Source organism: Vigna radiata, unplaced genomic scaffold (assembly GCF_000741045.1).
Source record: "Vigna radiata var. radiata cultivar VC1973A unplaced genomic scaffold, Vradiata_ver6 scaffold_165, whole genome shotgun sequence".
Taxonomy (NCBI): Eukaryota; Viridiplantae; Streptophyta; class Magnoliopsida; order Fabales; family Fabaceae; genus Vigna; species Vigna radiata.
In genome coordinates, this window is record NW_014542359.1 from 72,005 (window position 1) to 83,988 (window position 11,984).

General features: G+C 33.3%; 1 protein-coding gene across 2 annotated transcripts; it reads left to right on the forward strand.

Moving 5' to 3' along the window:
- Positions 1–508: 508 nt before the first annotated feature.
- On the forward strand, positions 509–7,635 carry LOC106779669 (probable sucrose-phosphate synthase 3). Of its 2 annotated transcripts, none has more exons than XM_014667838.2 (12): positions 509–1,396; positions 1,898–2,130; positions 2,671–2,734; positions 2,835–3,527; positions 3,784–3,918; positions 3,984–4,115; positions 4,202–4,378; positions 4,470–4,523; positions 4,618–4,680; positions 4,857–5,765; positions 6,056–6,183; positions 7,160–7,303. In XM_014667838.2, the coding sequence occupies exons 1-12, from the start codon at positions 1,118–1,120 to the stop codon at positions 7,167–7,169; spliced, it is 2,877 nt and encodes a 958-aa protein (XP_014523324.1). In that variant the 5' UTR covers positions 509–1,117; the 3' UTR covers positions 7,170–7,303. The 2 variants fall into 2 exon arrangements, with proteins under 2 accessions (XP_014523324.1, XP_014523322.1); XM_014667836.2 differs by having other exon boundaries at positions 513–1,396; positions 7,104–7,635.
- Positions 7,636–11,984: the final 4,349 nt, after the last annotated feature.

Below are 11,984 nucleotides of genomic sequence, written 5' to 3' on the forward strand. Positions count from 1 at the left end.
GAGCTTGGACCAATCTCATAACTTCTAAAATTCTATATATACTTTCATCACTTATCAAGACTTTAACAACCTCTTCATTGATAAAATTGCTTCAATTTGTTTTACTCAAACTTCATAATTATGATTTAAAATATATCCTTTATTGCTTTGGCTTCCATGCTATAACACACAATATTAAATCATTCTAATATAATATTCTTAAAACAACACATTGTCCATGAGATAAGGAAATATTTTTCTTATAAGTTACTTTCCACCTTGTCCTTAAATATTTAATTATCATGCCGAAATTATCATACTTAAACATAATTATTTGTTTTTATAAATAAAATAATTAATTTTCATTTGGACAAACCTTTTCATAGATAGATAATAGATGACTGAATACTAATGTATAATATTCTTAAAAAAAATATCCAAAAAAAAATATATATGTTTAAATAATTCCTATTAATAAGAATGATATTGATACATCAGACCCAAATTTTTCTTCTGACTCTACACGTGTGCATGTCTCTGGCCCACCATTCCCTGCCACGTGGCTCCCTCACCTTTGCCATCTCCTTCTCCTCCACCCCTTCCTAACTTCTAACCATCTCTTCCCATCCAACCCTTCTCGTGATTCTCCCAACACAACCAAAGACTCTATCTTTGAACCCTTCTTCACCAATCACAACACACCCCTTTTTCTCGTTCTACCCCATGCAACACCTCAACACACACACACACAAACACACTTTTTCTCTCTCAGCATCCAAATGAATGAATGATACAAACTCTCACATGACAATAACAGAAAAACACAACACCAACTCACCCCTTTAGGCCTTAACGTAGCAGATGACACATTTCTCATGTTTTTCACTTCTCATGCTTACTTAATATCCAAGAAACCATGTTGGACTTATAACCACTGTACATATGTCGTATATTCTTGTTTCAAGTTCCTTTCTCAGATAATTTTCTTCAAGCCACTTTCTTTTTCCTTCCTATACACATCTTCTTTAGGAGATAATTCGGTTGACAATATCTACGTTGTTAGAGATATCAAAAGACCCCGGTTTTTGTTTTCTTCGTTTCTCATCATTTTCTTGAGAAAAACAGCGGGAAAGCGGTGATGGCGGGGAATGAATGGATTAATGGGTACTTGGAGGCAATACTTTCAACTGGGGCACCGACCATTGAGGAGCAAAAGCCTGCACCTGTGACTCTCAGAGATGGGGGGCATTTCAACCCCACCAAGTACTTTGTGGAAGAGGTGGTGACAAGTGTTGATGAATCTGATCTGTATCGGACTTGGATCAAGGTGGTTGCCACCAGGAACACCAGGGAGAGGAGTTCAAGGTTGGAGAACATGTGCTGGCGCATTTGGCACCTCACTCGCAAGAAAAAACAGGTTCTTCTTTAAGTTAGTTTGGTTTGAATGAAAAAGAATTCATTTGAATTTGGATATATGAATCGTAAGGTTGATGTGATTTCGAAGAAGTTTCATGAAAGAAGAATCTATTGGTGAATCCAATGATGTGTTTTGCATTTTGGATTCCAATTTTGATGGCATGATCAATCAATGCCAATATCAAATAAAGAAATACGTGAAAATTTGTGTTTCTCTTGACTGATATTTGTGCACACTGCATTAAAGTGACATTTCCTTTTTGTTTGGAAATACAACACAATTTATTTATATAAGCTGTGCCCCACTAGCAATGATTGTTGCTTTTTTTTCAGTTCAAGACAGAGAAGGGAGTTTTCTAACTAGGATAGTGTGAACTGTTTGTTTTAAGTGTTCAATTCACTATGCTTGGTCCTTCACCTAACATAGTTGAGGGAACTATCATGTACTATAGAGTTACTGTATGCAAGATCATAATAAGCAACGCTAGTGTGGTTTGTGTAGTTGGAATGGGAGGAATCCCAGAGGGTGGCACACCGAAGATGGGAGAGAGAACAAGGTCGCAGAGAAGCAACAGAGGACATGTCTGAAGACTTGTCAGAAGGAGAAAAAGGCGATGGTATCGGAGAGATGATGCAAAGTGAGACCCCAAAGGAAAAAATCCAGCGTCAGATTTCCAACTTGGAAGTATGGTCTGATGACAAAAAGGAAAAGAAGCTCTATCTTGTCCTCTTAAGGTATACCAACAATTAACATTTCTGGTAACAGACAATTTCTCAGTCATCTGAATTACTCATTGATTGATCATAGTGGAAGACAGATTCATATTTATTTCCATTATCAGTCATCGGGAAGATAGTTTATTTTGCTTCAGATTCTTTGTGCTGCTTAATTCAGATGATAACAATGATAAGAGCTAAGCCAATGAGTCATTTCTGAAGTTCCACCAGCTGTCATAAAACAATCATAATGTTCTTTTTACCTGCACTTAAATTTTTGTCCTGGTTCTGCATAATGGAAAATGTTTTTGGGGACTATCAGAGGATCAATATCATTGACAAATACTAAGGGGTAGGGGGTGTATTGGAATTGCATTGCCGAGCATTTACTATCAAGAATTTAGAGAGAAACCACGTGCCTTCTATGAAGTTTAAGCATCTGTTTTGAAGATAGTCTCATTTTTCTAAACACTGCGGTTGAGAAATGTTTCAAGAAATTAACTCTAGAAGCATATGTAAATGCAATGGTTGCTATAACCTTATTCTTTTATTTCACAGCTTGCACGGATTGGTTCGAGGAGAAAACATGGAGCTCGGTCGAGATTCTGATACTGGTGGACAGGTTCTTCACATTCTTACAGACCTAAATCACTAACCTACTATAGAATATCTTTGTCACTCCCTTTAAATGGTGATTAATGCTAGAAACAATGTATTTGCAGATTAAATATGTGGTAGAACTTGCTCGTGCACTTGCAAAAATGCCTGGAGTATATAGAGTTGATCTGTTTACACGCCAAATCTCATCCCCTGAAATTGACTGGAGCTATGGAGAGCCTACAGAAATGCTAACTGTGGGTGGAGATGATGATGATAACATTGGGGAGAGCAGTGGTGCATATATCATACGAATACCCTTTGGTCCACGAGATAAGTACCTCCAGAAAGAACTTCTTTGGCCTTACATTCAAGAATTTGTTGATGGAGCATTAGCTCACATTCTCAACATGTCAAAAGTCTTGGGTGAACAAGTTGGTGGGGGACAACCTGTGTGGCCATATGTAATTCATGGACATTATGCTGATGCTGGAGACAGTGCTGCAATTCTTTCAGGTGCCTTGAATGTACCAATGGTGCTGACAGGCCATTCACTCGGAAGAAACAAGCTTGAACAACTTCTTAAGCAGGGACGTCAATCAAAAGAAGATATCAATTCAACATACAAGATGATGAGGAGGATTGAGGCAGAAGAACTTTCTCTGGATGCAGCAGAACTTGTTATCACTAGTACAAAGCAAGAAATTGAGGAGCAGTGGGGACTTTATGATGGATTTGATGTCAAGCTTGAGAAAGTATTGCGAGCTCGCGCTAGGCGTGGTGTGAACTGTCATGGTCGATTCATGCCCAGAATGGCGGTAATTTGCTTACTGATATAACCTTAGGTGTTTTTTGGGACAAACTTCTTCACAATTACTTTTAGAAAATAAAAGTAAGATAAAATTCTGTTCTTATTAATCTCACTCAGAAATTTTGAAGAAATCTCTTCACTGGATGGATATGTCGGTTTTGTTGTATTTCTGTAAGCTAATTGCATCACCTAAGTAGACTACTACTGTTTCTAATAACATGGTGAATTGCTTGCTATTTACTAATGGTTTAAACTTTCTGCAGGTTATCCCTCCTGGAATGGACTTTAGCAATGTTATGAGCCAGGAAGATGGCCCTGAAGCTGATGGAGAGATTTTTCAGCTTACTGCAAGTGTTGAAGGGTCTTCACCAAAAGCAATGCCATCAATTTGGTCAGAAGTGAGTAACTGGTAATCCGGATCTGCCTTCAATATTACTGGCTTTCTACTTACAGTTTAGTGCAGGTGATGCGTTTCTTTAGGAATCCTCACAAGCCAGTGATCTTGGCCTTATCAAGGCCAGATCCAAAGAAGAACTTAACCACTCTTTTAAAAGCCTATGGAGAAAGCCGTCCCTTAAGAGAACTTGCTAACCTTGTAAGTTGACTTAGTCGATCTGTCCTCTCAGAGGAAACTATTGTTAAGTACTTGGGAAAGACTAATGTAATGTGTTCACAAAACAGGTTCTCATAATGGGAAATAGGGATGACATAGATGAGATGTCTTCTGGTAATGCTAGTGTGCTCACAACAGTGTTGAAAATGATTGATAAGTATGACCTATATGGGCGAGTGGCATACCCTAAACATCACAAGCAATCTGATGTTCCAGAGATATACCGATTTGCCGCAAAAACAAAGGTATAATGAAGTCAGTAGATTTTCACAATTCAGAAACAATAACTTGAATTTCAACAATTATGAACAGCTAATGATTTATATTTTTAATCAGGGTGTTTTCATCAATCCTGCTTTAGTGGAACCTTTTGGTCTTACTTTAATTGAGGTAGAGTTTAACAGACTAGCTAATTTGGTCTTTTTATGGTACAATGCTCCCTTTTTTTTTTTTTTTATCTCTAAACATGATCAAACTCATGCAGGCAGCAGCACATGGGCTTCCAATGGTGGCCACTAAAAACGGGGGACCAGTGGACATTCATAGGGTAAAATAAATTTTATCTTAGTTAACTGGTCCATGCAAGAACCACCATCCTACATGATTCAATGTGGTGAACTAGTGTCTCAGATTGAATTGAAAAACATAAAATTCACATTCAAATGGAAAAATCTCTTGTCCAAACCTTGCAGCAACTTATTATGTCTCATTTTGATGTGTTAGGCCCTGAACAATGGTTTACTTGTGGATCCTCATGATCAGCAAGCAATTGCTGATGCATTGATAAAGCTGTTGTCAGATAAAAACCTGTGGCATGAGTGCAGGAAAAATGGTTGGAAGAACATACACCTTTTCTCGTGGCCTGAACACTGCCGAACTTATCTGACAAGGGTGGCTGCCTGCAGGATGAGGCATCCACAATGGCAAACTAACACTCCTGGGAATGATATAAATGCTGAAGAGTCTTTCAATGACTCACTTAAGGATGTGCAGGACATGTCCCTTAGACTCTCTATTGATGCAGACTTAGCAGGTTTAGGATCCGGATCAGACACGCAAGACCAAGTTAAGCGTCTCCTGAGCAAGATGAAAAAACCAGATTCAGGTAGTTTAAATGACACTAACAAGTTGCCTGAAAATGTAACTGGGAAATATCCTCTTCTGTGGAGAAGACGTAGGTTGATCGTTATAGCACTTGATATCTATGATGACAAAGGAGCTCCTGGTCAGACAATGATCCAGATAGTGCAGAGGATCATTAAAGCTGCTCAATTAGACCCTCAAAATGCAAGAGTTTCTGGATTTGCTCTGTCAACAGCCATGCCAATGCTAGAAACAGTAGAGTTCCTCAAATCGGGCAACATTCAAGCAAATGATTTTGATGTTTTGATTTGCAGCAGTGGTAGTGAAGTTTACTATCCCGGAACTTACACGGAAGATGGAAAGCTTTTGCCTGATCCAGATTATGAAGCGCATATTGACTATCGTTGGGGTTGTGAAGGTCTAAGGAAAACCATTTGGAATCTTATGAGTACTGCTGAAGGTGAAAAAAAACCTTCAAGTCCCATTGAGGAAGATTTGAAAGCTAGCAATGCTCATTGCATATCATACAAAGTAAAGGATCTCACTAAGGTATACGAAATTCACCTGTTTGCATTGGGCCTGTTTGGTGGAAACTTTTCCATAAGTACTTCAAGAGAGAATAAGAAGAAGAAAAATTAATCAGTTTTTGAAGTATCAGTTGGATATAACTTCTACTAGCTAACTTATGCATAAGTCAGTTTTAGTTTGTATATAAACTAATCTTATTTACTTTCTCTTTGAAGTGGCTTTAGAGAAGTTCATTCAAACTTACTCGCAGTGACAGTGGTTAAGGAAACTGGTTTTATTGATTGAAGTGATCCTTGTACTGTCTTTGTCAGGCAAAGAGAGTTGATGACTTGAGACAAAAGCTTCGGATGCGAGGCCTACGTTGTCATCCTATGTACTGCAGGGGTTCATCTAGTGTGCAGGTTATTCCACTCCTTGCATCAAGAGCACAGGCACTCAGGTAATAATAGTATTTCATAAAAAGCAGTAAAGTCAATTCTGTAATAACTAATTACTCAACACTTTCAGATTCAAGAGTCTCACACTAGCATACATGCTAAGAGAGTTTGTAGAAATCTATTTTTAATACTTTGGAGTGAGGTACTGTTAGAAAACTAATGAGGCTGGAGGGGATTCAATTATTTGTTTAATACAACATTTCGTATGCTGTTCTCTCAAAGCCATTGAAAATATGTGTAAGCAACAATTTTTGTCCTTCCCTGTTATAGGAAATGAATTGCCTAGAAGGTTAAACATGCTTTTAATCTTTGAACTTTGACGTAAAACTGGAATTCGTCTCTATTCTAAACTTTGATACATTTTCGTCTTCAAACTTTATAGATGGATTTTATAAAACGAATATAGTCCTTTTAACTCATTTAGTTTAATTTTTTTTACTTGTCAAACACGTATTCCACTTGACATTGAAGCGAAAACGTGTTGAATGGTGTAAACAACTCAAATATTAATCTGAAACGTGTTTGATAAGTAAGAAAAATTAATGTAATTGAATTAAAAAGATTATTTTCATTTATTTTTAAAAATTTTAATTTCGCATCAAAATTTAGGGACTAAACTAATTTAACCCTTAAAACTACATACAACATTCAAGCAGATTTTGTATTGGAAATCAATCTAGATAGCTTTATGTTATGCATTCATGTAACTGTTCATACTTCTTAATTTGATTTTTAAGACCATATTTCATCAAGTTGGCACAGTACAAAACAATCTGGATTTAGGTACTTTTTAGGTTCAATCTTATTCCTACAGTTTCCCATCTTGCAAGAGAGAAACTTGGATTATGAAGTGTTAGTGTGCATGATTTAGTCAGATAGCTATGTTTTATACAATTGCTAAAACAAGATGCTATTTCCTTAGGTATCTCTTTGTCCGCTGGGGACTGAATGTTGCAAACATGTTTGTTTTTCTTGGAGAAACTGGTGACACAGATTATGAGGAGTTGATTTCTGGAACTCACAAGACCATTATCATGAAGGGTGTTGTGTCTAATGGTTCAGAAGCAATACTTAGAGGTCCAGGAAGCTACCAAAGAGAGGACGTTGTACCCAATGAGAGTCCTCTTGTGACATGCATTAGTGAAACAACTGAGGACAAGATTGCCAATACTTTGAAGGAACTATCAAAATCTGGGATAATGTGAAGTGTTAAACTACTAGGTGCATTTTTCTTTTTCAAATAGTGTTAATCTGATTACCTTTACAGTGCACAAATTGAAAAATTATGTAACTGTGTGCTATTCTTAAGTATAGAATCTGGAAAAAGTTATCTATGGCTTATTTTGTCACAATGCTTTTTCATATTAGGACTTGTATAGAAATTTCACTTTAGGGTACAGGGTAATCATGAAACCTTGTTTCTCTTTTTTCATTAAAGCAATGGGAGTTTTTCAGGGTTTAGTGTAATTGAAGAAATTCTGCTGAATAAGAGAAGCATATGGACCTTTAAGAGGAAGCAAATTAATCAGAATAATACTTTCTCATGATAACTACTGAAATTACAAGCAAAGTCTTGGAAAACCAGTAACTGATTTGATTCTAAGTATGGAATAAAGAGTTACATCAACCAAAAGGATGCAACTTGTTTGAGAAGGATTCAGATAGGTGTAAATTTAGGTTTTGATACGTTAAAGTTTTAAATATCTATACATACAATTTTTCTTATTTGAGCTATTTTTGTTATTATTTTGTTCATAATTAATAACTTTATTATAGAAATGATATGATTGTTTTTACAGGAGAAGGAGAACTTTGTTTCTCTTTACATTTTTTTTTATAAATAAAAAGAAAAGTAAAAATAAATTTAAAAAAGGAAAGATAAGAGAAAAAGTCTGATTCATTTTCTACAAGAAGTCAGAAGATAAATAACGTTTAAATACTGAATAGTCAATGTTAAAAATGATGTGTGGTATTTTTGTAAATAAATATAATTATTAAAGGTAAAAGGATATAAAAGGTCAAATACGTTAGACATTAAAAGGTTAGTTAATTCAACAAAAATTTGAGCAAGAGATTGAAAATTCATTCACTTTATCTTAGAGACCCTCTTATTTCTTTCATTTGATATAAATGCATGTTAATTAATTACCTTATGTATGATTTTCGTTTGTTTTAACCGATTATTTTTGTGTTCTTGTCCTTCATAAGCACATTCTGTTTTCTCTCTCATGGATGACGAGACTTTATTCCGATAAATCCACCTTTTGAAGGTTAGTTTTCATTTTCTTTTTGAAGAACTTGTTTGTTGTTTTTTTTGTTGAACTTGTTTATTCTTGTGGTTTGAGTGAACTTGTTTGTTGTTGTTTAATTGAACTTGTTTCTTGTTGGTTATTGTTGTTTGTTATTATACTACTTTCATAGTTCATGTTTTATAAAATACAAAAAACTGAAATTTGTTAATTTTTTAGTTTTCAAGTCTTGTAAAGTTGTAAAAAAGGATCACAATTAATTAAAAAAAATTGATTAGCATTGTATATTGACAAAATTCGACATTAATCTCGAATTTTTTAAAATTCGATTTCAATTTAAACGTCTCCTTATATGACGTCGTTCGCGAAGTCGCCGTTAAAAACCCAAAATATTCGACATTGTATGCGATTTTTGTAATAATGACATACAATTTTTTAATATAATATAACTATTATTACCAAGAAAAGTGATTAGGGAAACATAAAAAAATTGTAGTAAAATACGTTAAACTATATTATGGATTAGTTTTGTCAAAATAAGGACATTGATAAATAGAACCTATATTTTAGTTAATTTAAACTTGACTAACAAATCTAAATTTTACAAATTAGTATCATTAAATTTCGAGTTAAAGAAGATTGCATTCACAAAAATTATGGAAGAATATATATATATATATATATATATATATATATATATATATATATATATATATATATATATATATATATATATATATATATATATCAATCAAGTGGAAGAGGAAAAAATTGAGAAAGGCTTTAATTTTTGTATGATTTGATATAAAGTATGCATTAAACGGCTTTTACCTGTACAAGCATGCAGTTCTATATAAACTTTAATTTTTGTATGGTTTGCTATAAAGTATTATTAACTCTTTCATTTCCACAAAAGTATTTGGTCTTGATTTTTATTTTATTTTCTCTAAATTTTCATATCTTTTATTTATTTTTACTTTTTACCTTTAATTTTATCTTTTGAACCCAATGTGATGTTAAAGTAATCTCAATTTAATCTAAAGTACCATATCAATAAATAACATCATAATATATTAGAATAGAAAGTAATATATTTATAGCAACCTCCATAAATAACAGTTAACTATTTATTATATTGTTTGAGTGTTATACATTAGAAAACAGTTGTCTTAATTTTTCACTTCACAAGGTCACATTAAGCTAAATAAGCCAAATATGTCTTCGCTTCACCGAGTTGTCTGAATTATGGTAAAGAGTCAATGCAATTATTATACATATCTTGAATATCACTAGAGCGATGAGATGCTATATGAGCACTGCTCCGCCGGATAGCATAATATAATCTTGAGGGATTTTTTTTTGAGTTTTTGTTTTTAATTTTTATTTTCTAATTCAATTTAAAAGCAATGATTCATATTGATAATAGTTAAATATAATATTAGTAAATATTAAAGAGTAATTCTTAAGAACTAATGAAATTCAGAGGATCACAAATTTATTTTCAAGGAAAATATTTTCTTTGAAAGAATTTATAATAAAAAATGGATTATGTCATAAATTTACAATAAGTATTACTCATAATTATAAAATATTATATAATTTGAAATTAGGAAGAACAAATATGAATTACCTAATTTATTTTTAAAAAATCATATAAAAATATTTAAGAAGATAAATGGTAACGTTCTAATTCAGAGAGTTACTAACTAAACATCTTAAACTTAAAAAAGTTTTGCAACATTATTAAAATTCTCAAATTGAATTCAGTTAATAAATCTAAATGATATTTAATATTTACAAACCAAATATATAATTCCACTATAAATCAATACATAAATTTTTAAAATCTTTTTCCTAAAAAAATACAATTCAAATATAACATTTTCCCTCTCAAAATGTTTACTTCGTACCTAAAATATTTGTTGCTCTCATATAACACACATTATACGATCATCGCCACACACAAACAAGTATGAGTGAGCTAATCGAATAAACATCAAAACACCAATGCAACACTTACATCTTAGATATTAAGTCCTTACTACAATCCTATCACATCAAATAGCATCAACACACAATAAGACTATATATAACAAGCAATACAATAACCACCCATACATTCACTTATAAAGAACCATGATCAACCCAGTAACTCTACACAACCTATCCATTAAAGGCAACCCGTGCCAATACCAATTATCTCAATAAATGTATGTCTTCTTGCAAACGTCACCGCACGATTCCTGCTTTCCCAAAACAGGACAATTTGAGTGGTCATTCATCGTAGTTTCGGACCTATCTCCCCTACTCCTCAAGCTACTCACATCAACTCTAAATTCGAGTGGTCATTCACCATAGTTGTTGAATCGATTAAAACTCGTGTGTTTGCATATATCTTTTTCAAATGTGCTGTGATGAATTTTTGGAAAGAAAAGTTTTCAAAAATCTTCTAAGTGTTAAAGCTTAATCGATTACATGTTCTGTATATTTAATTAAGTCTGTTATGTTTGAAAACTGATTGGGTGCTAGTCATAACTGTTATAATGGTCATATTTTTAAATGTGTTTGACTAACATTTAATGTTAATCGATTACATTAATTGATCATTCAACTAATGAGCTGAGTTAATTGTAATACTGTTACAAAAGTTTTATGTAACCGATTACACTACTAACCTAATCGAGTACTTTGCGTCCAACAATAACTATAAATTGACGCGTTGTTTGTATTTTCGTAACTTTTGATCATTCTAACATATATCTGATTGTTATTGACCTTAGAAAGTTTACATATTACTCAAAAGCTCCAAGAATCAAGAACGTGAGAGTTTGAAGGATCTTGAAGAATTCTTGTGAAGTAGATTACTGGACTATACTAGTTGATCGCTTTAGCACATCTGAAAGTGCATCTTGATTGATCAGGAGAGAAGACTTGCAATCTTGGATTTGCTTTTTTCCTTGTACGTGAGCGTCAAGAAGAAGAATGATGTTCTCTTGACTTTGAGAGGGGATATCTCAAAAGGTTTGCTGCAACAGGGACGAGTTATTTTGTGTTGGCAGTGTTAGCAAAATGATGAAGATGAAGTTTTGATGATATCCAAATCAAGTCAAGATATATCAAGATTCACGAAGATCCTTTGAAGACTTATTTTTGTTATTAAAAGCTTTTGTAATCATTGTAATTTAAATGTTTAAGACTTAGATTTGTAGTAGGTTTTGATTATTGTACCTTCATATTTTATATTTGTTGTTCAGAATAAAAAAACGCACGGTTTTAATCGATTAAATCAAGTATTAATTCATTAAAACGTTACAGGTGTTGAAAACTCAATTGGCAAGGGAATAATCGATTAATACCTTTTCTAATCGATTAGTTAATTGATTAATCCTTAGAATAATCGATTAAAACTAGCCATTGGAGTATTCTGGTTTTTGAAAACTAGTCGTTGCACTCAATTTAATCAATTAACAGTAAAATTAATCGATTAAATGCGTAAAATGGCCAGTTACGAAGAATGGAAGAGTTTTTGGTTGAGTCTATAAATAGGCTCTCTT